General features: G+C 32.7%; 6 protein-coding genes and 1 pseudogene across 7 annotated transcripts; 5 read left to right on the forward strand and 2 right to left on the reverse strand.

Annotated features, from left to right (window-relative positions):
- On the reverse strand, nucleotides 1,800–3,094 carry LOC104746095 (late embryogenesis abundant protein D-29-like). The gene has a single exon (XM_010467497.2). The coding sequence runs from the start codon at nucleotides 2,941–2,943 to the stop codon at nucleotides 2,005–2,007; it is 939 nt and encodes a 312-aa protein (XP_010465799.1). The 5' UTR covers nucleotides 2,944–3,094; the 3' UTR covers nucleotides 1,800–2,004.
- Nucleotides 3,462–5,192, forward strand: LOC104748273 (putative F-box protein At3g17560). The gene is made up of 2 exons (XM_010469944.2): nucleotides 3,462–4,667; nucleotides 4,773–5,192. Exons 1-2 carry the CDS (start codon nucleotides 4,088–4,090, stop codon nucleotides 5,189–5,191), a joined length of 999 nt encoding a protein of 332 aa, XP_010468246.1. The 5' UTR covers nucleotides 3,462–4,087; the 3' UTR covers nucleotide 5,192.
- On the forward strand, nucleotides 9,298–10,653 carry LOC104748274 (annotated as a pseudogene).
- Nucleotides 10,769–11,835, reverse strand: LOC104746098 (RNA polymerase II C-terminal domain phosphatase-like 4). Its single transcript, XM_010467501.1, has one exon. The coding sequence runs from the start codon at nucleotides 11,833–11,835 to the stop codon at nucleotides 10,948–10,950; it is 888 nt and encodes a 295-aa protein (XP_010465803.1). The 3' UTR covers nucleotides 10,769–10,947.
- On the forward strand, nucleotides 14,086–15,285 carry LOC104746097 (putative F-box protein At3g17560). The gene has a single exon (XM_010467500.1). The coding sequence runs from the start codon at nucleotides 14,086–14,088 to the stop codon at nucleotides 15,283–15,285; it is 1,200 nt and encodes a 399-aa protein (XP_010465802.1).
- On the forward strand, nucleotides 15,441–18,188 carry LOC104746096 (putative F-box/kelch-repeat protein At3g17570). Of its 2 annotated transcripts, XM_010467498.2 has the most exons (3): nucleotides 15,441–15,559; nucleotides 16,413–17,591; nucleotides 17,995–18,188. In XM_010467498.2, the coding sequence occupies exons 2-3, from the start codon at nucleotides 16,432–16,434 to the stop codon at nucleotides 18,008–18,010; spliced, it is 1,176 nt and encodes a 391-aa protein (XP_010465800.1). In that variant the 5' UTR covers nucleotides 15,441–15,559; nucleotides 16,413–16,431; the 3' UTR covers nucleotides 18,011–18,188. The 2 variants fall into 2 exon arrangements, with proteins under 2 accessions (XP_010465800.1, XP_010465801.1); XM_010467499.2 differs by lacking the exon at nucleotides 17,995–18,188 and having other exon boundaries at nucleotides 16,413–17,785.
- LOC104746099 (putative F-box/kelch-repeat protein At3g17570) lies at nucleotides 18,691–21,183 on the forward strand. The gene is made up of 2 exons (XM_010467502.2): nucleotides 18,691–18,850; nucleotides 19,714–21,183. Exon 2 carries the CDS (start codon nucleotides 19,733–19,735, stop codon nucleotides 20,900–20,902), a length of 1,170 nt encoding a protein of 389 aa, XP_010465804.1. The 5' UTR covers nucleotides 18,691–18,850; nucleotides 19,714–19,732; the 3' UTR covers nucleotides 20,903–21,183.

The following is a 26,992-nucleotide window of genomic DNA, read 5'->3' on the forward strand; positions in this document are numbered from 1 at the left end:
ATGTATGTTTGAGTAGAATGTCTTCGCATCTAAATTTGGTCGTCTTAGTAATCGTAAGCGGGTCCTAGCGTATTACATATGATCTCTAGGCTTTAAGCTTATGATCCATGATATAACAATGAATTATGAAAAGTAATTGATCCCTTACATTATATTTCACTCAGAAAAGTAATAATTATTGTTCTGTTTTTGACAAGAAAAACTAATGATTCTCATTATTATAGCATAAATATAATAAAACTACTGCAAGGGTCTAAAATTATAAATATAATTGGATTCATCGGTGCTAAGTTTGATATATCTTTCTTTAAATTAATGTCAAATTGCTTAGTGTGTAAATGTGTAATGTTCACCTTATCCTTTTCCAAGTTATTATGAAAGTTTCATGTTGAATTTTGTTTTAGTGGAGAATATTCTTTATCTGTAGACGTTAGCGCACTTGAGTATTATATAGAAAAGGGAAACTTTGCGATAAGCAATAACGTAAATTCGTATAGGATCGGATCCTAGATTGCACAACAATAGTTACACGTCAATTTAGACGGTGTTTAAATATCATATTGTGGTTAATATTTTTTTTAAATTTATAATTATCAAGCGTAGGGATTTCCCAAAAGCGACCCATTAAACAATTCGTAAGTGGATAAATGAGTCTCCTTCTCTTGCCAATCTTATCCAAACTCAGTCTACATATACAGTATTTGTCCATCAATGTTTTTATACTTATAAAAAAGAGACACATGACACAGACCTTTCCATTGACGAAGAGGCAAATTCTGGTTTAAGTCTACCCCAACAAGGCCAAATTGGTTGCTTATTTGATATACTTTATGATACAAAATCTATTCGAAGAAAATTAAAGAGATTCAATTTTGGGTTTTCTCCGGAGAAATCCAACTAAAAATGAAGATGAAAATTAGGATGTCGTGTACTGATAACTTTACGCTATGCGTTTAAGGCTGGCACGACTAGTTTATCCTACAAATTTACGTTTCATGGTTCAATTTCAATTTTTTTATGACAACACATATCATCAACTTAACTAGAATAGACACCAACAGAAACTATAATAAGGGACAATATAATAATAATTCAATTACACGCAATATATTTGTGATACACTAATAATGAGTAACATTAACAAATTCAAAAGTGATGTGATGTGATGTGATCATGATATAATATGTTACGCTAAAATATACATTTGCTTGACGCTTTATGGGAATCTCCAACCCTTGGGAACAAGAAAGAAGAAAGCAAAAAGCGTCGTATCACATTTTGACATCACCACAAAAAGTGAAACTAGAATATATTTTAATTTCACCAAAGATGATTATAATTCCAACAATTATAAGCAAAGTGGGGACGAAGAGTTTTGTCGAGGTTATTGATATATATTTCAATATGAAAAAAGTGAACCACCTTATGATTAAAAAGAACGTAGTGTATTGTTATTATAAGTTTGTGATGTGAGCAATCAACTTCCTCTCACCAGCCACACTACTCGACCACTGGAGTGGGGGCAAAAGCCAAAACGACCCAAAAAGCGTAGTTTAATATACGATCTATACGTGTTCGGTCTTATGTTAATTCATATGGCGAGAGATTCCAATTACTTAACATTTTGTACTTTAAATTCAATTAATAAATGGCAACTCAGGGCTTAAGGTTAATCGGTCAATTAGTTTGTAACATCACATACAAGCGTTGTTTGGAAAACTTATTGGATAACGACGTCTTTTTTGGGCGTTTGCTGCTTTTAAAGGATTGGGCCTCTCAAACTTACTAACGGATCTGACTAGACTATTTACGCATGGACTCATTATTCATAAGGTACGATATGTGTATATATCTCAAGAGATCAGCATATACACTACGAAACCAAAAAAAAAAAAACATGAAAAGATTCGACCATGATTACATATAAAAAGATCATGAACAAGAAAACAACATCAACATCTCAACAGTGTTCAACACATCGACGATTATTTTTCGTCTATTTTTTTAAAGCTCCGCTTCATCGTCGGCCAAGCTCTCTTTGACACGTTTTGACTTGTGTGACACGGTATCTTTAGCTTCCTCTGATTTACGTGCAGCTGAGTCATAACTCTGCGACGCCTTATCTTTTGCAGATTCCAAAGTCTCATCGGCTTTTGATTTCGCAGTCTCGTAGCTTTCCTTACTTTTCTCCTTCGCACTCTTGCTATCTCTCTCTGCTTTCTCCTTCAACTTCTCCGCCTTCTCCTTAGCCGCCTTCGTCATATCGCTCGCCTTCTCTTTCGTTGCCTCAGCCGTTTCCTCCAACTTCTCCTTAGCATCGCCCACTTTGCGTTTAGCAGCGTCCTTAGCTTCTTTAGCCTTCTCGGAAACCGTATCTCCCAAGTTAGGGTTACTGTCTTCGTTCTTGATTCCGATTTTCTCTTTTGCCCAATCAGTCCAAGACTCATCGTTCTCATCTCCCGACAAGCTGTCTTTGACTTTCTTTGACTTGTGAGACACGTCATCTTTGACTTGACCAGCTGAGTCGTAACTCTCCGAGGCCTTATCCTTCACAGAACCCAAACCCTCGCTAGCTTTCGATGTAGCTGTCTCGTAAGCCGACCCCGCTTTATCCTTCGCCGCTCCAACTGCTTCCTCTGCTTTACGCTTAGCCTCGTCTTTTGCGTCCTTGACTTTTTCAGTCGCTCTCCAAGCGTCGTCCTGGACGGTGTGATGAGTTGCGTCGTCCTTGATTTTTTCACTCGCTCTCCAAGCGTCGTCTTCGACGGTGTGTTGGGCGTTGTCTTCGTGCTTGAGACCGATTTTTTCCTTGGCCCAACCAGTCCATGATTCATCCTTAGCCGCTTCTTCCTCGATCGTAGCTTGGACACAACACATCGTTGCAATAGCCATAAGTACCAAAGATACCAAAACCAAACCGTACGCTTTCCTCTCTAACCCCATTCTTACTTTATCAACACTAAACGAAAACAAAATAACTTATAACGTAGCTCTCTTTTCGACTCGCAGGAATGAAGTATATGATAGCTATGATCAGTTAACAGAAAAAGATCAGTTGATTGTGATGTGGTGTTCTCCGAGGAATGATGCTGTGGTTTCTTCCTTGTTATGTATTAGTGGAAAACGAGATAGGCTTGAGACGCGTGGCTAACCACGTGGAGAGTACCAGCTTCTTTTGGCTTCTCGATCTTGGATTCGTGTTAAGTGGTTCTTTACACGTGTTGCGTAACCAACAATTGATTTTTTGGAATAATGATAAAATACTCTTTGCCGACTCGCGTAGTGTTAAAAAAGAGAGATTTCAAAATTAACTGTACTTTCCCATGAATATTAACTAGGTGAACTTTCCCATGAATTGTACTAGTACTACTATTTGTTTTGTTTTTTTACTTTACAGGTGTTACATAACCAACTATTATTGGATTTAGGAAAATAGTAAAATATTCTTGCCGACTCGCCCAGATGTTAAAAAATGAAGAGACGAGAGTTTTTCTTGTTGTTGTTCTTGCTCATTGTCTCTAAAACTACCGTTTTCGACATCGAAAATCTCGGAAATAAAGCGTGTTCTTGTTGTTCCTGCTTATCTTCCTCCTCATGAATATCATCTTTTCATCATCATCTATTAATTCCAACTAATCTCCATGTAATAAATAGCTTCATAAATCATGATGAGAGAAAGATATTGTCATTTTTGCAAATCTGCGAGTAGGGAATAATAATATGCATTCCAATACTATTTTTTTCCCTTCTTCTAGCTACATGCATGTTTTTGTGTGTTATTATGGAACCTTGGTCTTGAGAAAATAAAAAAATGTATAGTTTCCCCTTAGCTTGTTTTTGGGAAGTTAGTACTTTCAAGCGTTAGAAAGTAAACCAACAAGGAAACGGAAAAACTTTTTCAAGCAGGATTATACATCTCATGTTTCTAATTAGTATAATGCATAAATTTGGAATGTACAAAAAGCACGCGTTAGATAGCTTAGTGTTATATAAGAGTGTTAAAGCGTGAAGGTTTTTTTACTTACTGATTATTGATTAATATAATCAAACCCTAATTAACTTCTTTGTACGTAAGATAATCACAAGGATGATCTCCAACCTTCCAGTGGATGTGCTAGAAGAGATACTCTCTAAGGTTCCCGTGACATCTTTGAGACGATTACGATCAACTTGCAAACTATGGTACCATCACGCTTTATTCAAAGACCCTGGATTTATCAAAAAGCACTCTGATAAAACTGAAAGAGAGTACTACGATGTCATGTTGATTGGGTATGAGGTTTATTCAGTGAGTTCCAATCTCAATGAAGTTCACCTCAACTCTCGTCTACGGTTGAAAGGTAATCATAGCCTAATTAATCGACCCCTTAGTAATTCAGATCAATTCGGTATATATGAAGCCTTTCACTGTGATGGTTTATTGCTATGCACCGCCGTATCAAGAAAGCATGAAGCCAGGTGTGTGGTTTGGAACCCCTTCTCGGGGAAAACCAGATGGATCCGACCGATAAGTCAGTATCAGCGGACACGGGAGGTCTATGCGCTCGGTTACAATAACAAGGAATTGTGCCATAACTACAAGATCTTGAGGGTTATAAGTAGAAAAGATTTGGAAATCTATGAGTTTAGCTCTAATTCATGGAGAAGTCTTGATGTATCTACCCATGGTAATTTATTTACTCCTGGCGCGTCTTTGAAAGGGAATACTTATTGGGTGTCTAGTCCATCTGGAGTCAATGAATACTCATTACTCAGTTTTGATTTCTCAACAGAGAAATTTCAGCATCTGTGTGTGCCATTCCATAAAGAAGCAGCATCTTTTAGTACCATGGCTCTCTCAGTTGTTAGAGAAGAACATCTTTCGTTGTTGCTGTATCATACGGGCATATGGAAATCAAAGATTGACATATGGATCGCCAAAGAGATTGAGACCACATTTACGTCGTGGAGCAAGTTCTTACATGTGGATTTAAAACCCGGTATCATGAACTGCAATTTGCATCCCATAAGTTTCTTCATTCATGAGGAGAAGAAAGTTGCCGTTTTCTGTGACGACAACAACAGCAAGGTATGCGTTGTTGGAGAAGATGAATCCCACCAAGTACCATTAATTTACAAATGTTTGTATTTAAATTATTGGCCTTTCCCATGTCCGCCAACGGTGTTTACTTATGTTCCAAGATTCGTTTAAATCCAGCAATGTTAATAATATCTCTTGCATCTCTTTTGTGGACACTAGATATGAAGTGAAGTGCTTCTAATCTAATCTCATTCATTCATAAAATCCATCTTAATTACTTTAAAAAAAAAAAAAAAAAACTGCAGAGATTGTGGTTTAATCGCTTTCACTTTTCACCTAATTAGAGACTATATATTATATCCATAAGCACGTAATAAGATCCTTTACCACCATTTAAGAACTATATACGGTACGGTGCTAATAATACCAAATACTATAAGAAAGGGCTGAAAAGAAGAACATATGATGGATTTCTCAATTTGAGAGAGATTTGCAGGATAATTAAGGATCCAATGTCAATCATAATTTTACTATACCGAACGCTCATTTTTTATTTAGCGTTTACTAATCGAGTTTATATTATTAATGTGAACTTTTTTTTGAATGAACGTGAAAATATATTCAAACCGAAAAAAGTCCTCTTTACAATGAATGCGTCCTTGTTTTGAAATTGTTAGGAAAGTTGAAAGTGTTTAAAAGGTGTAGAAATGAGTTTAGGTGCGAGTTGCCAACCAGAGCTGCAGTCCATCCCCCCACTTGGAGGTATGCGTTTGCAACGAGAGAAGCTTGTTTCGAACTAGTCGATCCAGGTTATTAATGTGAACTTCACATGCATTGTATATTGTTACTAGATGCATACCCATTAGTTTTTTCATATACATCTCACAACATTTTAAAAAAAATTATAATAAAATAATAAAAGTTATTGTTATATTTTTAAAAAAAAAAAAATTTGTTTGAGATAATATTTATTTTTTATTGTTCTGTAAATTTATATTTTTTTTTGAATACTAATTATTTTAGAATATTATAGTATTTTTTTACGTATATTACAGTTTTATATTGTTTGTTTGTATTTGCATCATTATTTTTGTGAAATATGAAGTAGTAATTTTAATATTATAATTATGAACAAATAAAATTTATTAATTTATCAGCTATATAAATTTAGTTTTACCAACCCGCCAATGTGAAAATTAAAACACACATTTTATTTTCATAGATCGAGTAATATATCTTTGTTTTTAAAAGTTCAAATCACAACATATACAGAAAAAAATCTGCATTTTATTAATCATAAGTATTATATGAAAATTCTAAACAATTTATAAATCAAATAAAATAAAGATGATAGGAGAATCATAATTTGATATTTTAACAAAATATTCAAAATCTTGTTATTAAAAATAATTTGATTGACTACTTGGATATAAAATTTTAGTTTTTGAAATTCTGATTTGTTTATATTTTTTAAAAAATATTTTGTAACTTTCGTCCATAATTTATATGAGAGAGAACTTTTTTTTAACTAATAATTATTTAAAATCAAATGGCATGACAATGTAAAATTAAAGAAGAAAATAAACTCTATTATATTAGAAGTTAATTTTTATTTTTTATTTTTTTCAAGTACAAATTAGCTTCGATTTGAATAGATTTCTAGCTTTTACTTTTCTAGATTTTTTATATTTGATTTGTCAACGTTTTTACTTTTTAACTAGATTTTAATCTGCGGTACACCACGTGCATATAATTTTTATTACTATTTACACTAGGTTTTGGACCCACGCTACACGTGGGTTTATTTGATATATTTTGTCGAAAATTATATATGATTGATGACAGTTATGAAATATTATCTTATAGAAAAATTTAAATTACTGTTAAGGCCAAACTTTTATTTCCGATACACCAAAATTTTAAAAAAATATAAAAGTCAGTTGTGCTAAAAAATCAAATCTGATCAAAAGAATCATGGATTTAACTGGACGTCCAGGAGAGGCTGATCGGACATTCGAACTTGTGATTTTGCATATACTAAACCATTTTTTTACGGCCAGACAAACGAAACACTTTTTGAATCATGAATTAATCTTGTTTTCTCATATTTAATTGACAGCCACCATCTATGTTTTCGTATTTTTTTTCCATTGTCTTCTTACTCTTCATATTCTTTCTCGTCATTTTTATTAACAAATTTTCATGATAATTGTCATTATTACTTTTACAGTCCGATTCTTTGTTATACTCTTCGTCGTTATACTCTTCTTCTTCCTCTTCCTCATCTGCTTTCTCACATTCTTCCACATAATAACTTGTTAACCCATCAAACTCCAAGACCAAAATCATTGCCTATTTTCTCTTAAAATTTCATGGATTAGCATAGTCACCACATGCACTCAATTATTGATATTTTCATATATATACTTACTCGGTTTTAGATCCACATGTACTGAAACTTCTTGAACCAAAATCTTAATACTATAAAATTGCAAATTACTTGCAGAGAGAGTAATATGAACACATGTATAGCTAATAAAAAGTGTGTTCGTCGTCGATCATTTTTCTTTAAACCTCAAAAATTAAATCAAACAACATCAAATCAAGGGTCTTGCTACATCAACCCTTCAAGCTTGCTGCTCATTCATAGTAGGAAGCATATTAGTCTTATTTATAGTGGTTCTCAGCCATTGTCTAAAATTTTTATAGCCAATGTGGAACGTTGTACACACTTATTTATAAGTTTTTTAATATAAAAATTTTACATAATTTCAAAAATGTTAAATATTGAGATATCTGATTTCGATTGGTCTTTTTAAAAATTTTAATATTGAAAATCCTGTAAATTTTAAAAATATTAATCAGTGACATATCAAATCCCGATAGGTTGTTTAAAATCCTATGTGTACGCCGTAAGGAGCTTATAATTCTAACTTTTATTTAATAGATAATTATAATATTTAAACTTTTAAATTTTTAAAATTTGGACGCCTGGTAAATCAAGCTTCCTGCTCATTCATAGTTGAAAGCATGTTAGTCTTATTTATAATGGTTCTCAGCTATTGTCTAAAAAATTTCTAGCCGATGTGGGACGTTGTACATTCACTTATTTATAAGTATTTTGATATAGAAATTTTACATAATTTCAAAAATGTTAAATATTGAGATGTCTGATCCCGATTAGTTATTAAAAATCTGAATAATTATTATATTTTAAATTTATAAAATTTTAAAATTTGGACGACTGGTAAATCAAGCTTCCTGCTCATTCATAGTTGAAAGCTTATTAGTCTTATTTATAATGGTTCTCAACCATTGTCTAAAAAATTTCTAGCCGATGTGGGTTGTTGTACATTCACTTATTTATAAGTATTTTGATATAGAAATTTTACATAATTTCAAAAATGTTAAGTATTGAGATGTCTGATTCCGATTGGTTATTAAAAAAATTTGAATCTACAAAATCCTGGAAATTTTAAAAAATGTTAATTAATGACATGTCTAATCTCTATTAGTTGTTTTAAATCCCATGTTGACAGCTTTAAGAGCTTATAGCTTCTACTTTTATTACTATAGATTTTAGTTTGATCAAATAAAAAACAGGATCAAACCGAATAAAACTTTTAAACTTGGACGTCTGATAAATCAAGCTTTCCTGCTCATTCGTTGTTGGAAACATATTAATCTTATTTATACTGGTTTGAACCATTTTCTAAAAAAATTATAGCCAATGTGGGATATTTTACATAGTTTTTTTATTTCCATATATTTAAAATTTTTCTTTCTCTAAAAAATTCTGGAAATTTAGAAAATGTTAATGAATGACATGTCAAATCCTGATAGGTTGTTTAAAGTAATTCTTAATATATAAAATTCTGTAAATTTCTAAAAATGTTAATTAGTGACATGTTGAATCCATATTGGTTGTTTTAAAGCTTAGGTGGACAGCCTTAGAAGCTTATAGCTCATACTTTTATTTAGTATAATTATATATTATATTTGTTTGTTAAATATTGAGCGTTTTGCAAATAGAAGAATAACTAAATTTCTCGACCGTTTGTGCGGCTATATATTATATAGTTTGAAGACTGAAGAGAGATTTGCAGGATAGAAGATTCAATGTCATATCATAATTTTACCATAGCAAATGTCACCAAACGTTTTGATGTCAAATCATAATTATGTCATCAAACGTTTTGATTTATGTTCAGTGAGTGGTTTTCTAAATGGGCTTTTTAAAACCCATGGGCTTTATCATAACAAAACTAGTGAGCTTGAGTGAGATGGTTTCCGAAGCTACGAGGACGACGGTGATGTTTCCCAATCTTCCACACGATTTGGAATCGGAGATACTATCTAGGTTTCCGGCGACGTCTCTGGCGAAATGGAACACTACTTGCAAACGATGGTACGCTTTGTTCAGAGATCCGAGATTCGTCAAGAAGAATTGTGGTATAGCAACCGCCGCAAAGGAAATGATCGTACTAATGAACTTTGGGGTTCACTCGATTCGCGTCGATCTCCGTGGGATTCACGACGGCGTTGATCCAACTATCGAGGTTTCAGATAAACTCAGCTGGCGAAAGGACTCGAAACAGGTCAAATTATCTCAGATCTTTCACTGCGACGGTTTGATTCTATCCTTCACTAAGAGAAACACTTGGCTCGTAGTTTGGAACCCTTGTACTGGTTAAACTCGGTGGATTAAACCCAGAACTCGTTTCACGAGTGATGACATCTTTGCTATTGGATACGAAAACAACAACTCTTGTCCCCGTAGCTACAAAATCTTGAGGTTTCGCTATGATGATAACAAGAAGGACGGCCAGGACCAGGAGCTCCATCTCCTCCGGGTTACTGAGATTGAGATATATGACTTTAGCTCTGATTCATGGAGGGTTCTTGATGGCAGTCTAATGAATAATCATACGTGGGGCTTATGTTGTGGCGGCGTGTCTGTGAAAGGAAACACTTACTGGGTTGCTGCAGATATCATCGAACGTTGTTTTTTCTTGCTCAGTTTTGATTTCACAAGAGAGACTTTTGGGAGTCTTCCTCTTTCCCTATCAGAGTGACAATCCTGAAGATACAGCTGCAATCTCTGTCGTTGGTGAAGATAAACTCGCGGTGCTTCATCAGAACCTCCTCGCGTTCTCGAATGAGATGAACATTTGGGTGACAAACAAGATTGGTGAGGCCAAAGAGTACTTTTCCTGGAGCGACTTTGTCTTAACAGTGGATTATGATAGATCTCATTTACCGTTTGTGATGAGTTTTTTGTTGGACGAGGAGAACAAGACAGCAATCTGTGTACTAGATTTGGAGCAAGGTCCAGTATCTACATTGTTGGAGAGGATAAACATAAAGAAGTTTATAAAGATATTACACAGAGTTCTGATATGGGTTGGCCATTTCTCCTCAGTTATGTTCCAAGCTTGGTTGACATTCAGAAAACTACACCCAAAAGGCAAAAGAAAAGGAAATCAAGGGAGGTTGTTAGTTAAATGAACTACTTAGTTTCTTTCTGGTTTTGATGATGTGCTTTTGAGCTAAGATTAGTCAAATATTCAAAGGGTTATCTAGTTATCTTTTACTCGTATACATTGTTCTGCTTATAAGTTTCACATCTTGGAGAGATTATTATCACACGTAAGCAGAATCTTATATAATGAACATAAAAAAATGAAGTTACTACATAATGAATCTCATTTAAAAAGACATAAACAGTAGTAATCTCACGTCCTGGTACTCTTAAACGCTTCCTCAACTCTGGAGAATCCACATTGCCCAATCCAGCTTCGTTTTTTACTCTCGTCTCTCTTCTCCTCTGAGTAAGACTTTTACTCTCGTTGGCCATTAATCTAATTTAGTTGTGCATGCTAATCTCCACTAAGTTACTCTTGTGATGGATCCAAACATAAACCAAATCAAGCGTCTTTTGTGAGAAGTTTGAAATCTATTTCTTGAAGCAGAAACCTCACGTCTTGTGACTCTAACTCTTCCTTGACTCTGAAGAATCCACAGTGAACTTCCTTGAGTATTTTCAGAACTTTAGCCAATTCACCATCGCTACTACTCTCGTCTGTCTTTTCCGCCGTATAAGAAGAAATTGGCTCTTCTGGGCCATTGAGGTCTTTGAAATAGTGGTACTCATTAATCTCTACTAGGTTACTCTGGTGATGGGTCCAAACATCACGCGTATCATCCACAATGACCACTCCACGCTCCTCAGCTAAAACCAGATCAAGCGTCTTCGCATACGGACTCTCGTCTCTTGTTATCACTCTATCCCCAAAATAGATTCTCTTGGGATCAATCGCCTTCAACACGGATTTGGCGTATACTCGATTACCCATTGTGTAAACATACATTGTGAACATCTTGTTGGCTTCCTTCAAAAACTCGTGAACAAAAGGCCGTAGCTTTGTCAAGAATCCGGTGTCAACCCTCCATAGATCGTCCCTTGAACTCGCTTCTTCGAGTAGATACTTATCTGTTTCGGAGAGAAGTGAAGCCCTAATAGAGTCGAGAAGCGTGTAGTCCAAGTCAAGGACGAGATGAAGCTTCTTCTCGTTGACAATATGATATTGCGTTGTAAAACGCTTCGAAAACGCGGCTGCTTCGTGGCTTAGCTGCAAACCTTGGATGAGATAATTGAATGCTCGGCCTTGCCGTTTGTTCACCGTCGATTTACAGGCGATGCAGACTCCGTAACGAACGTACCAGTGATCGCAACTACGAGATGACGACAGTGACGGAGACGACTCGTTGATCGACGGTTCGACTTCCATGTAATCACTTTCAACTACAAACATGATTTCTTCGATTGATTTGGTATAGTCCTTCTCCTTCCTTTATAGTAAACAAAAAAAAAAAAAAACCCTTGATTTGTAAATAACTCAGCACTGATCAGAGATTTTGGGAGCAAAACTAAAGAGGAGAATATAGTTTTGAGGATAAATACCAAACTCGTTTTGAAGTTATCGAAAATCTTAATCGGCCAGATTCTAAATAATAATTATTTCAGAATATTATTTTTTATGTATATTACCATTTTATATTGTTTGTTGTATTTACATTATTATTTTGTGAAATATTTAAAATTATTAATTATTATATACTAATTATGAGAAAATAAAATTTATTATTGTATCAACCACAAAATTTAGTTTTATCAACCCACCAATGTGGAAGATTAAAACACATATTTTTTTTTCATAGATTGAATAATATATATTTGTTTTTAAACATTCAAATCCCAACATATGCAGAAAAAAATTCTACATATTTCAAAATAATATTTAAAGGAAATAAAAGAAAGATGATAGGAAAATCATAATTTAAAATATCAACAAAATCTTCTAAATATAGTTATTAAAATAATAATTTGGATAATTAGATATAAAATCTTACTTTTAAAAATTCTGATTGGTTTACAATTTTTAAAAAAGTAATTAGTAGTTTCATCCATAATTAATTAGGGAGAGAAACTTTTTAATTGAAAATTAATAATTATTTAAAAGATTTTATTAGTCTAATAAATATCAAACTTGTAATCTCACTTGAGTTGTTTTGAAGTTATCCAAAAGCTATATCAGTTGATCTTTATTCCCACAATACTTGTTGTTTCCTTTCTTTATTAGTGTTTCTTTATATTATATATAGCTATTGTGTTTATCGCGTGCAATATTTAACACATCCGATACATGTTCTATAATATATAAAAGGGTGTTTTAGATTAAATTTTTATACCAAGGTGATCCAAATGAATTAGTTAACCTTTTTTCAAAAGCTAATAAAGTAAATACGTTTACAAATAACTAGGAAATATCCTCAATATTTTATCCAAAAATTATTATATAACAATAAGTTAAAAAAAAATTTTGTTTGAGACAGTATTTACTTTTTATATTACAACTGTTTGGTAAATTTATATATATCTTTCTAAATACTAATTATTTTATCATATTATAATATTTTAATTTGTTTGATGTATATTACTATTTTATATTGTTTATTTTTCTTCATAGATTAAGTAATATATATTTATTTTTAAAAATTCAAACCGCAACATATGCAGAAAATATATTCATATTTATTTATCATATGTATTATATGATAATTCAAAACAATTTGTAAATGAAAGAAAAGAAAATGATACTTGAATCATAATTTAAAATTTTCTAATATAGTTATTAAAATAAAAATTAGGATACTTAGATATAAAATCTTACTTTTTAAAATTCTGATTGGTTTACAGTTTTTAAAAATTAATTAGTAATTTTGTCCATAGTTAACTTGAGAGAGAAACTATCTTTTTTAGAAATTAATAATTATTTAACAGATTTTATTAGTCTCATATTAAAATTATATTTTTACCTTGACTGAAAAATTAAACACTTATCTTAAGATATATGTATTTTTTACACTTTATAAGGTTAGTTTTATATTTGTACTTTTCAATTAATATAGTAGGATAAATAAAAATAATTAACTATTAATCTAATATTCTACATATTTAATAATTTAAAGGGAAAATCGGATATAAATTACACTTTTTCTGATTTGTCCATCTATCTAAAATCTACACATTTGATCCATCAACATGTGACTAAGCTTAATCAGATTATATATGACACGTTTTGACAATCTTAAAAACTTAATCAAGTTATAAAAGGTAAACGAGCAAAATAATTTATTACTTATCTTAACGAGACAATTAATTAACCATAGACTAAAAAGGAAAATTTACAACAGTACAAAGAAAAGAAAAAGAAAAAAAAAAGTAAAGAGGGGTATGCAGGATTTCACTTTCTGAAATTTAAAGACGTAAAGGTAATAACTATTACATTAACAAAAAAAAGTCAAGAACTATTTATTGCTAGATATTTTATACAGTATATAAATTTTTTTTAATTAATAAGAATAAATTCTTTTTATTTTTAATGTGTTTACGAATTCATCTATGAAAGGGAGAGAAAAAAATAAAAATAAAAAGTGGATATGCGTTAAAGGATTACTTAAAGTTAAAACCCTAACTAAGTTACCGTCGCCTATATGCAAAGATGAGGTCAGAAATCAAAACAAAGTTAATCTTCGATCTTCCACAGGATGTGATAGAAGAGATATTCTCTAAGGTTCCTGTCACATGTCTACGAAGATTACGATCTACTTGCAAAAGATTGCACGCTTTACTCAAAAATCGAGGATTCATAAAAAAATATTATGACACAAGGCAGTACCATGCTCTTATGCTATTGAATTTTCAGGTTTACTCGATGAGCTACAATCTCCATGGAGTTAGCATGGACGTCGTTCCGAAAGGTGAACTTACCCTAGTCGACCCCTATCGTAATACATATGCAGATATATCTCAAGCCTTTCACTGTGATGGTTTATTGTTATGCACCACCAGAGAAAATAGATTAGTGGTTTGGAATCCGTTTACGGGGCAAAAGAGATGGCTCCAACAGCTAAATCGTGGCAGGATAGACGATAACTATATTCTTGGATACGACAACAGCGATTTGTGCCATAGCTACAAAATCTTGAGGATTCCGGATATTTACTACAAAAAATTGGAAACAAGCCAAAATTCACGGAGGAATCTTGATGTCACTCCCAAAGATGATCTAGAATTGAAGAATATTAGCTCTAAATCAAGGAGGAGATATCTTGGTGTTACTACTCCCCGAAAAGACTTATATGATTTTAGCTCTAATTCATGGAAGACTCTTGAGATCATCACTCCCAAAGGTTGCTTAAAATCTTATGGCGTGTCATTGAAGGGAAATGCTTATTGGGTGTACTTGTCTAAGCAAAGAGGAGTCAACGACTACTCTCTACTTAGTTTTGATTTTGCAACAGAGAGTTTCCAACATTTGTGTGTTCCTTTTCATCAAGAAGCAGATTGTCTTGATACTACGATTCTCTCGGTTGGTAAAGGAGAACATCTTTCGTTGTTGTATCAGAGCTGCGAGACATTAAAGGTGGAGATATGGATAACCAATAAGATTGAGACCACGTTTGTGTCATGGAGAAAGTTCTTTACAGTTGATATAGAAACGCAGCTCCCTATGTTTTCGTGTCGGATGAGTTTCTTCATCGAAGAGGAGATGAAAGTTGCTGTGTGTTGTGACAGAGATAACAAAGTATACATTGTTAGAAAAGATGAATATAAAGTATCTTCTGGTTTTAATTTTTTAGAATTTGAAGGCATAAAATGTTGCCTCACTGTCTTTGGTTATGTTCCAAGTTTGGTTTAATGTGAGATATACGGTTTTTATTTAACCAATTGAAATCTCCAATGCAACGAATTGTTTTGGTTAAACCGGTACAAAAAATTTAGGCCCAAACAAAGCGGTAACAAATAGTTTAGGCCCAAACGAAGCGGGTTGCCGAAACCCTTGGAATCGTTTGGAGTGTTAGCTGCGAGGACCTCTTCTTCATTTGCTTTGCTTCGTTTCTCCGATCGATTCACCGGAGAAGACACTGATTCCCACATTTTCTCCGTCGGATCCTTACGCTTCTTCGTTTTGTGTAAGCTCTTTCCTCTAACTAAGTGTTCCTCTTCTTCTTGTTTTTTCCGGTTTTTGATTCCTTGTTCTTCGATTGTTCTAAATTTCATGTTTTATCAATCCTGTTTATGTTCGATTTCGTGTTCCATCATCGTATTCAAGGGTTTGTTAACTGATCTCCTTGACCTGCGATGCTTTGTTGAGATATTTATTGGCTACTGTTTTGTTCAATTTTTAGCTATCTGTTTTGATTTCCTGAATTTGTGAGTTTGAATGTTGTATCTCTGCTTGGTGCGCTTTATGGAAATTGGAATTAAAATAATGTGAGGAATATGAGCTCAAGGAGCAAGAACGATGGATTTGGGACTATGGAAACCTAAATTATTTATTAGCTTCTTTTGATGGAAGACAAAATTTTAATTTGATTAGAAAGGTTCATTTGAAAGCTTAGCAGCAGTAATTGTGCTTAGGCATTACGCTTCTGTGTATTCGTTTGATGAATGTTTTTTGCTTTGCTGAGATTTTAATTGGATCTAAATCATCATCATCATGATACAGAACAGTTATTATTATCTGTTTCTAGATTCTTTAAACAGTCATTAATCTCCGGTTAGGTAACCTTATCTGGAATCTGGTCGTAGACATAATTATATGTAGTTTAGTTGGACTTTCATATCTGTTTTCTCCAAGTTGTTAGTGTTCTTCCTTGTCGTTTTTTTAAGCTATGAGTCATGTTCCAGCAGCTCTTTATCTCATGTTTGTCTCATGTTTTCTTCCTTAACCTTTGCATGAAATGTCCTTAAATTTTTCTATAACTGGACAAGCATAGAGGTTTACTTCTAACCTACTTTTGCTTTCTTTCTATGTAAACTCAGGTCACAAGACAAACAAACGATGATGTTCTCGGATCTTCCACGGGATTTACAATCAGAGATACTCTCAAGGGTTCCGGCCAGATATCTACAACTGTTGAAACCTACTTGCAAGCGGTGGTACACTTTGTTCAAAGATCCGGGATTCCTCAAGAAGAACTTGAGTAGAGCCGAAAGAGGGTTCCTCTTTCTGCTCAATTCCAGGGTTTGTTCAATTAGTATCAATCTCCCTGGCATCCATGACAGCGTTGATCCGTCCTTTGACGTAACAGGTGTACTTGTCAGTAAAAATGATCCAGAAGATGTCAAGATATCTGATATCTTTCAGTGCGACGGTTTATTATTGTGCACCACTACTAACAGGAGACTCGTGGTTTGGAACCCTTATACTGGTCAGACCAGGTGGATCCCAAACAGATCCAGCAACGCAATGTGCCATAAGTTTGTTTTAGGGTACGAAAAAGAGAAAGAATCTTGGAATAGCCACCTTATCTTAAGGTATAAGTCATTCTCATTGAGCCCGGTAGGTGCGGAGTTTGATATCTATGAGTTTAACTCTGATTCATGGAGGAGTTTTCATGACGTCTCTCCTATTTGTACCTTACAATCCAAGGGCGTGTCATTGAAGGGGAATACTTACTGGATTGCGTCAGATACAGAAGATCCCTTCGGTAAATTCGTACTCAGGTTTGATTTCACAACAAAAAAGTTTGGACGTCTCTCTCTTCCTTTTCAAACTGATGATGCTGATGGTGTTGTGGAGAGTATGATTCTATCAGTTGTTAGGGAAGAGAAGCTTGCGTTGTTATATGAGAGGTTTGATGATGATACAGAGGATCCTTCGGAGATGAAGATATGGGTGACCAATACTAAAATCGAGGAGGCCAAAGACTTGTCGTGGAGCGATTTCTTGGTAGTGGATTTCCATAAATTGATGGTAACAAGGATGACAAATGTGAGGAGTTTCTTGGTGGATGAGGAGAAAAAAATGGTCGTGTTTTGTGATACAGACAGCAATTACAGGACAAGAGTTTATGTTGTCGGAGAGAATGTATACCAAGAAGTTTATGAAGAGACTACTACAGATGAATTATTTTGCTATTGGCCATGTCTCGTCAGCTATGCTCCAAGTTTGGTTCAAATTCAGCAAGGTCAAGTGAATACCGGATGCAAAAGAAAAAGGTGATTATAGTCAATCTAATTGGATTCGCTATGGTTGACATGTCTCTGTTTAGTTACTTAACTGAGTAGCTGACGTTCCTTTGTTTATCTTTGTAGTTCTCATTTGCTTTTGAAACTCTAGGTTTAGGTAATGATCTTTACTCAAATACATTGTTCATGAGAGGTCTAGTCACCATCACATCAAATTAGATCAATCCTGCTATGGTTTTTCATAAAAGCAATCCAAAGCCCAAAGCTCACGAAATATTTGATTTCCAAATAACAATAAACATACTCCGATCTTTATTGGTTCTACTTTGCTTACTTTTCTATTACACCTGGAAAATATTTTGAGCCCAAGCTGAACTCTTCAATCTATTGTAAGTGGCTATACATTCTGATCCTATCCTTTCTGGATATATAGCACTATCAGACGCTAAAGGTGGAGATATGGATAACCAATAAGATTGAGACCACGTTTGTGGCATGGAGAAAGTTCTTAACAGTGGATATAAAACCTCAACGACTCCCTATGTTTTCGTGTCGAATGAGTTAAAGTATCTTCTGGTTTTATTTTTTCAGAATTTGAAGGCATAAGATGTTGCCTCACTCTCTTTGGTTATGTTCCAAGATTGGTTTAATTATATCCGGCAATGTAATTTTTCTTTTGTTTCCTTTGTCAATTGTCATGTCTTTTTTTTTTTTTTTTTTTTTTTTTTTTTTTGAACAACTCAATTGTCATGTCCTTCCGCTGATGTGAGATCAGTTTTTAATTTTTTTTTATCTTACCAATTGAAATCTCCAATGCAACGAATTTTTTTGTTGGACCGGTAAAAGTATTTTAGGCCCAAANTTTTTTTTTTTTTTTTTTTTTTTTTTTTTTTTTTTTTGAACAACTCAATTGTCATGTCCTTCCGCTGATGTGAGATCAGTTTTTAATTTTTTTTTATCTTACCAATTGAAATCTCCAATGCAACGAATTTTTTTGTTGGACCGGTAAAAGTATTTTAGGCCCAAACATAGCGGTAAATATATTTTAGGCCCAAACGAAGCGGTAAATATATTTTAGGCCCTAAACGAACCGGATTGCCGAAACCCTTGGAACCATTTGGAGCGTTAGCTGATACAACACTTGCCGAGAATATAAATAAACCCTTGGAACCCTCTTCATTGCTTTGCTTCGCTTCGTTTCTCCGATCATCGATTCACCGGAGAAGACACTTTTTCTCCGTCGGTGAAGACACTTTTTCTCCGTCGGATCCTTACGCTTCTTCGTTTGTGTAAGTTCTTTCCTCTAACTAAGTGTTACTCTTCTTCGTTTTTCCGGTTTTTGATTCCTTGTTCTTCGATTGTTCTAAATTTAATGATGTATCGATCTTGTTTTTGTTCGGTTTCGTGTTCCATCATCGTATTCTAGGGTTTGTTAACTGATCTCCTTGACCTGCAATGCTTTTTTGAGATATTTATTGGCTACTGTTTTGTTCAATTTTAGTTATCTGTTTTGATTTCCTGAATTTGTGATAATGAGTTTGAATCGTTGTATCTCTGCTTGGTGCGCTTTATGGAAATTGGAATTAAAAAATGTGAGGTATATGATGAGCTCAAGGAGCAAGAACGATGGATTTGGGACTATGGAAACCTAAATGATTTATTAGCTTCTTTTGATGGAAGACGAAATCTTAATTTGATTAGAAAGGCTCATTTGAAAGCTTAGCAGCAGTGATTGTGCTTAGCCATTATGCTTCTGTGTATTCTTTTGATGAATTCTTTTTGCTTTGCTGAGATTTTAATTGGATCATCATGATGATACAGAACAGTGGTTATAATCTGTTTCTAGATTCTTTAGACACTCATTAATCTCTGGTTAGGTAACCTTATGTGGAATCTGGTCTTGGACATTATATGTAGTTTAGTTGGACTTTCATATCTGTTTTCTCCAAGTTTTTAGTGTTCTTCCTTGTCATTTTTTAAAGGTTATGAGTCATGTTCTAGCAGCTCTTTATCTCTGTTTATCTCATGTTTTCTTCCTTAACCTTTGCATGAAATGTCCTTTAATTCTTATATAAGTGGACAAGCCTAGAGGTTTACTTAAAGCCCTCATTAATATCTAACCCGCTATTGCTTTCTTTCTATGTAAATTCAGGACACAAGACAAACAAACAATGATGTTTTCGGATCTTCCACGGGATTTACAAGCAGAAATACTCTCAAGGGTTCAGGCCAGATATCTACAACAATTGAAAACTACTTGCAAGCGGTGGTACACTTTGTTCAAAGATCCGGGATTCCTCAAGAAGAACTTGGATAGAGCGGGAAGAGGGTTTATCTCGCTGATGAATTCCAGGGTTTCTTCAGTTAGTATCAATCTCCCTGGCATCCACGACAGTGTTGATCCGTCCTTTGACGCAACAGGTGTACTTGTCAGTAAGAATGATCCAGAAGATGTCAAGATATCTGATATCTTTCAGTGCAACGGTTTATTATTGTGCACCACTACTGACAGGAGACTCGTGGTTTGGAACCCTTATACTGGTCAGACCAGGTGGATCCCAAACAGATCCAGCAACGCACTGTTCCATAAGTTTGTTTTAGGGTACGAAAAAGAGAAAGAAAATTGCAACAGCCACCATATCCTAAGGTATAAGTCATTCTCATTGAGCCCGTTAGGTGCGGAGTTTGATATCTATGAGTTTAACTCTGATTCATGGAGGAGTTTTCATGACGTCTCTCCTATTTGTACCTTACAATCCAAGGGCGTGTCATTGAAGGGGAATACTTACTGGATTGCTTCAGATACAGAAGATCCCTTCGGTAAATTCGTACTCAGGTTTGATTTCACAACAAAAAAGTTTGGACGTCTCTCTCTTCCTTTTCAAACTGATGATGCTGATGGTGTTGTCGAGACTGCGATTCTATCAGTTGTTAGAGAAGAGAAGCTTGCGTTGTTATATGAGAGGTTTGATGAGAATACAGAGGATGATCCTTCGGAGATGAAGATATGGGTCACCAATACTAAAATCGAGGAGGCCAAAGACTTGTCGTGGAGCAGTTTCTTGGTAGTGGATTTCCCTAAATTGATGGTAACAAGGATGGTAAATGTGAGTAGTTTTTTGGTGGATGAGGAGAAAAAAATGGTCGTGTTTTGTGATGTAGACACTGATGTTTACCTGGCAAGAGCTTACATTGTCGGAGAGAATATATACCAAGAAATCTATAAAGAGACTACTACAAGGGAATCATTTTCCCTTTGGCCATGTCTCGTCAGCTATGCTCCAAGTCTGGTTCAAATTCAGCAAGGTCAAGTGAATCCCGGATGCAAAAGAAAAAGGTAGTAATTGGATTAACTATGGTTGACTTGTCTCTGTTTAGTTACTTGACTGAGTAGCTGACGTTCCTTAGTTTATCTTTTTAGCTCTCATTTGCTTTTGAAACTCTAGGTTTTGGTGATGATCTTTACTCAAATACATTGTTCATGAGAGGTTTAGTCACCATCACATCAAATTAGATCTATCCTATGGTTTTTCATAAAAGATCAATCCTCAGCCCAAAGCTCACAAAATATTTGATTTCCAAATAACAATATACATACCCCGATCGATCTTTCTTGGTTCTACTTTGCTTACTTTTCTGTTACACCTGGAAAATATTTTGAACCCAAACCGTATTTTTCAATCTATTTTTAAGTGGTTATAAATCATGATCGTATACTTTATGGATATATATATAGATGTACGTAGCACTATCAGCAACTAATTGAAACGTCCTACTCCAATGGATATGTATTCCTTAATTATATTAAACTAGGTTGGGACCCGCACGTACGTGCGGGGTTATGTTTATAAACAAAATAATTTTTGTATATATAATCAAACTTATACTAATTGAAATTTTAATTTGATATTTGGTTTGGTTTATTAATGTTTTAAAATTTAAAATAATAATGATTTCACCATTATTTTAAAAATTTGGAACAACATAACGGTTGGACTGGTAACAAACTAAATCAAATAAATGATTGGTTAGATTCTATTAAATTTGTGAATTATCAAATTGGATATATAACCGCTAACAGCGATGAAAACCCGTTTGAAACATACACAAATATTTAGGATGGCTGTAACTTTCTTTTCATTTTGTCAGGTTCCATTATGTACTACACCCGTTCTCAAATTTTTGTTGAATAACAGAAAGCATTCTCAATATGGGACATTCCAAATATGGGAAAAATTTGTATTTCCGATTGAAAACAGGAGGAAACCGGACGAAAACATAAATTTTAGAACTCTCGTATGAAATAAACATAAATATAATTCATAGTATATCTATATATCATATGTTTTAATAATAATATTACAAAATTAATTGACTTCTTTATTCTTACTATTTTATATATGTTTCACCTATATTAGATTATGTTCTTTTAAATACTTGTAGCTGTTATAGAACATATTTAATGTATTTTTATTTATTTTATTTTGAATTTAATCTTTAATAGAACATGTCAAGAATTAAAATTATTTATTTAGTATGTGTAAACATATTTATATAGTATAACGTCATTAACCCAAAATTTTGTCATTTTGGTTTATGAATATTTGGGTGTTTGAGTGTTAATCAGTACTTTAAAATTTGGATTAGAAATTTTTATACTATGAATTATACTATGAGTCATCGTTACCTTGAATGTTTCATTAGATATTCAAGGTAACCATGACTTAAAAGTCTATAAAATTTTAAAACATATTGAGATTAACACTCAAACACTCAAATGGAAAATTTTAATAGACTTTTTAAAGATAACATGACTTAACAAAATTCAAGGTGCTCATGTTATAAAATTTTACTGCCATGTGTGTTTTTCTGTTTTCTTTTCCATATACATCCCAAATTATAGTTCCATTTTAATAAAGAATGTTAACATCCTATCTTTGTAAAAATAAGTAAATAATATAATTTAATACATACAAATGATTACAATATAGTCATTGAAAATTTAATTGTACTTGTATAGTTTATGTATACGTACCCCTTGCTGTATTTGCTGGTTTTAAAAGTTAATTAATGTTAATACAAACCTCAACTACATACTCTAATAAGAATTTCCTACTTAAGTTTCTTAAATAAATAAATATATATAAACTGAAGAAAACAAACATTAATATAGTATTTTGTGACTTATCGGATTCATATAAAAAATGTGGACTTCTTTAAGCAATCAGATGTAATTTTCTTATTTTTTTAGATGCTATGTCAATTGGATGAACACCCGTTCATACTACAATCTTCTCTTATATACAATCTCTAGGTAGAAAATGTATGCTTTCAAAAAAAAACTTGATTTATATATGTTTATATACACGACAGAAAATTATAAATTTAACAAATCATAAGAATCATAAATCATAAACTGGACATAGTACATAATATTGGCGAACTAAAAAAAGAATATAGCAGATGTTAGCAAGGCATATTATGCAAACTCAATACAGAGACACTTTTTTTTTTTTTGCAGAAACAAAGAGATACAAAAATAGTGCTAGAGTGGTGTATATCTGTATATGTATGTGAATGTTAGGTCGATTTCTCTATTTATAAGCTGGAAAGAGTAAACATTTTTACTTTTACGTTTAAAACTAAAAAATTTATATAAAATCTTTTAAAAACTTATTTAGTTTTCATTTAATGCATATAAAATATGTTTGAATCTATATGGATGATTAGATTTGGATTTTGAATTAATTGTCTTTATTTTCCTATTATAACGATGAGTAAATATATAAGGTTAGTTTTAGAAATAATCCATAAATTTTAGTAATTTGGTAAATAATTACTGATTTTATTTCAAGATTTCTTAAAATAAATTATCTATTTAAATTTAAGTTAAATTATTTTCATAAATAATTCGAAATTAAGTAGATTCATTTGTTAAATAATAGTTACATTTTTGGTATGTTATTAATTACGAAAACTCTTATTATTTTATAAAATTATAATAACTATATAAATTCAAGGAATTATTAATAGAAATAATTTCGTTTTTCTTATAATATTTTAAATTTCATTTTGTAATCTTGTTGGCTTTAATTTCATTTAGAAAACTATACATGTTTAATATTTAATTTAGAAAAATATTTGGAAAACTTAATATATTCAAAATTAATTATTTATGCTTTATACCCATATCAAAAATAGATACGAAATCTATAACCAATTATAAAAAAGTTAATTATTTATTTCTTTAATAGTTGTTACCATTGTTTTAGGGAAGTTTTTTTTTTTATATATTATGTATACAAATGGGTGTGTTTGGCAACATGTATATATGTTATATATATATATATTTTTTATCCCTAAGTGTACTCCCCAATTAATAGTATAGATATTGTACAATTCAAAAGTTCACTTAAAAAAGTGACAAAATAATAACCATGATTTAGCTTTGAATTTGTGGTAGCTTTTGTGATCGTCGATATGTGATGTGTTGTTTCAAACGCTATATTGCATAAGGTTGACGACAAAAAATATTCAATATTGATATGATCAACATCAACAAAAATGACAAAATATCATTGAAACTTATGTAGAAGATAATCAATATTGGATATTATAAATCAATCTTATACATAAGTAAAGATAAAAGGTAAAAAGCTGACGATTGAAGAATATAGTTTGGTAGTATAGATATTTAGGACTAAAATATATGATGCAGAACATACATCTCTTATACTTTAGTTACTATTAATTTATTTATACTTGTATATTAATTAAACTATGTGCTTGAGTCCTCTCCTCCGTCGTACATACATGCAAAGGATGAGAATTTATTCTCATCTCAAAAGGAGTTCTTCACTTTTACAGCCATGCATCCATCGGTCGGTCTCCGTTGCGTTTTCCTTAGAGAATAATGTTATTTTAAACCTCGTATAGATCATATTATATATGAGATATGCAAATGTGTACGTACGTGTTAGGAGCATATTATATACACGAGTGGTTGTATTTGTATATCACCATTTCGTAGCAACTTCCTATATTCTCTCTTTCTACCTTCCTATATATAAATATGTGAACTTAGATGTATACATATATGTGATTGCACGTATAAGATAAATCGAGATGGGTAAGAGCAAAAAAACGTCAACATTTTCAGTGATAAGAGCTTTGTTACCGTGCTGTTCGAACAGTGGAGATGATTGGAGCGAGGAAGGAGTGATTATAAGGTCAAGAATCATGACCAGTGATGAAGATGGTCGGCTTTGGATCGCTGAGCCAGGGGTCGATAGAAGAGCCACTTCTTTTATAGCTAGGTTCTACGAGAACCGAGTTTCTGATCCTAACTACAAAACCCTCACTCCCTGAATTGTTTTCCATGCTCTTCCTTGTCTTTTTTGTCTTTATTGTATTCGTCATGTTTTGTTTTCCATCATGTTCATGTTTCTTTTGTATCTTGTTAATTAAGTTCATGGTAAGAATAATAACTTAGTACACCCTTTGTTTGTTAGAATTATGGTTTAGTTTCTGTTTGTTGATATACAATATGAGATTTAGAAGGCCTTGATTCCACCGTCTTTTTTACACTTGTGTATTTTCATTTTTAGAGTTACTTCGATTTTTACTTTAAAATATAATATATCATTACATATAATCTTACTTCACAATTTATTGAAACTTCCTTATATGATGAGAAAGAGAGAGGGAGAGGTTGTGTACACAAAATAAATGAGAGAAATTATAGACAAAACAATCTCTCCTACCCTTTGTACAATTGTTATTTTTCATTTTCGAGTTGGTTTACTTTTCCGATTTATAAAAGAGAAATTCACTTCCTACCAAAAAAAGAAAAAACAGAGAAATTCAAAACCACATTTCTTATGGACAAGGAAGAAGACACTAGAACTGTTTTTAAAAACTTTATTTGTTAATAAATTACAAATTCGAGGTTTTATTATAATGCCGAGTTACATAATCAGCGCACATAGACCATTAGACCTTAATCAGCAAAAAGAAAAATAGAAATCAATAGGCCTAAATCTGTATAGAGTTGTACAACCCATGGGCTTTCTTTTGCCAGTTAAAAACCATTTTGAGAAAACTTTATCCCTTATTTATGTGTCGGCGTAACAAGTACATTGCCCCTAATAAACACTTTCAAGTCTTCAAGTACAGTAAGAACCATTTCAACAACCATAAATGTATAACTTTTATTATTTGGCACAAAACGCGAAAATAAAGGTCATAAGTCAACTCAAAGCTGATTGAAAATCTTTATCTTAAAACATTGAAAAGAATTATAAAAAAACGTTACAAGAAAAAAAAAAAAAAGGAAAGTGTGTAAGGAGAGAAAAAGGGGAAAAGGAAGAAGTCAGAGTTAGGGAGGCACCGGAAAAAATCGTACCAAGTCACCTAATATTACGGACCGACCAGTTTTCATCAGTCAACACAGAAACAAACAAACAATTTAGCTCCTCTTTTTCTACTTCTTTACTCTTTAGATTTTATAATCTCTTGTTTTCAAAATGTTGTTTTCTTGTAATAGTATTTTTGAACCTCACCGACCTAAACCTTTTGGGAAAAAATCTAACAAATACCCATCCGGTCAACACTACAACTGTCCATCCGGTTTACTTGTATGACTATTACAAGTTTTGTATCTTTAAAAAAAAAAAAATTATGGAACAAATGTAAAAACTTAAGTATTCGAATTGTTCTTCGAAGATTGGTTGGTTCAGTTCAGTGATCCAAAATATAACTAATCAAGTCTATTTTTCTTCCAGTTTAATATTAAAACATTTATATATATATAATTTTGAATATAACCATCAGGATTCGATTTCTGAAAACTGCAGGACTTTGTCTTGTTTTTTTCTTCTTTAAATTATCATCACAAATTTTAAAATTAGTAGAAGCAAGAAACTACATCTCTAAGTTATGACCAATTATTAACCCATAAAAAAAGTTATACCCATTTGATTAAATCCATCGTGTCTCGAGGGTACCTCCGAATGTGTGATCATAGAACCACGAACCAAATCATGTTCTACAATATTTATATATTTAACTCTCTTTTTTTTTTCTCTATATTATTATAGTATCAAATACAAAAATGTTTGAGAGATAGAGAAAATAATTACGCACCAATGAGCAGAGTCCGTTGGCTGTCATGTGGGATGCTATAAACAAATTAAAAAAGAGCAGAGTCAGACTTTTAATTATAATGTTTCTATAGAAAAGGATTTAGATTAAAACAACAGATTCTATTGTAACGAGAAGATGATACATGCACTGCCACGGTTCCTCTCATGCACAAGATGCTTTTTTTAAAGCATTTATTTAATTTTAAAATCTAATATCAAAACATCAAAATTGAAATCCTTACTTTTAAGCTACGTCAATTTTACTACTTTGGGTTCCCTTTTACTTAA

This window comes from Camelina sativa, chromosome 15 (assembly GCF_000633955.1).
Source record: "Camelina sativa cultivar DH55 chromosome 15, Cs, whole genome shotgun sequence".
Classification (NCBI taxonomy): domain Eukaryota; kingdom Viridiplantae; phylum Streptophyta; class Magnoliopsida; order Brassicales; family Brassicaceae; genus Camelina; species Camelina sativa.

Bases quoted from the DNA above. Each gene is read 5' to 3' on its own strand.
- LOC104746095 (XM_010467497.2), bottom strand. From the start codon at position 2,943: ATGGGGTTAGAGAGGAAAGCGTACGGTTTGGTTTTGGTATCTTTGGTA.
- LOC104748273 (XM_010469944.2), top strand. From the start codon at position 4,088: ATGATCTCCAACCTTCCAGTGGATGTGCTAGAAGAGATACTCTCTAAG. The intron at 4,668-4,772 runs GTAATTTATTTA...ATTTCTCAACAG, and splicing joins TCTTGATGTATCTACCCATG to AGAAATTTCAGCATCTGTGT.
- LOC104746098 (XM_010467501.1), bottom strand. From the start codon at position 11,835: ATGTTTGTAGTTGAAAGTGATTACATGGAAGTCGAACCGTCGATCAAC.
- LOC104746097 (XM_010467500.1), top strand. From the start codon at position 14,086: ATGAGGTCAGAAATCAAAACAAAGTTAATCTTCGATCTTCCACAGGAT.
- LOC104746096 (XM_010467498.2), top strand. From the start codon at position 16,432: ATGATGTTCTCGGATCTTCCACGGGATTTACAATCAGAGATACTCTCA.
- LOC104746099 (XM_010467502.2), top strand. From the start codon at position 19,733: ATGATGTTTTCGGATCTTCCACGGGATTTACAAGCAGAAATACTCTCA.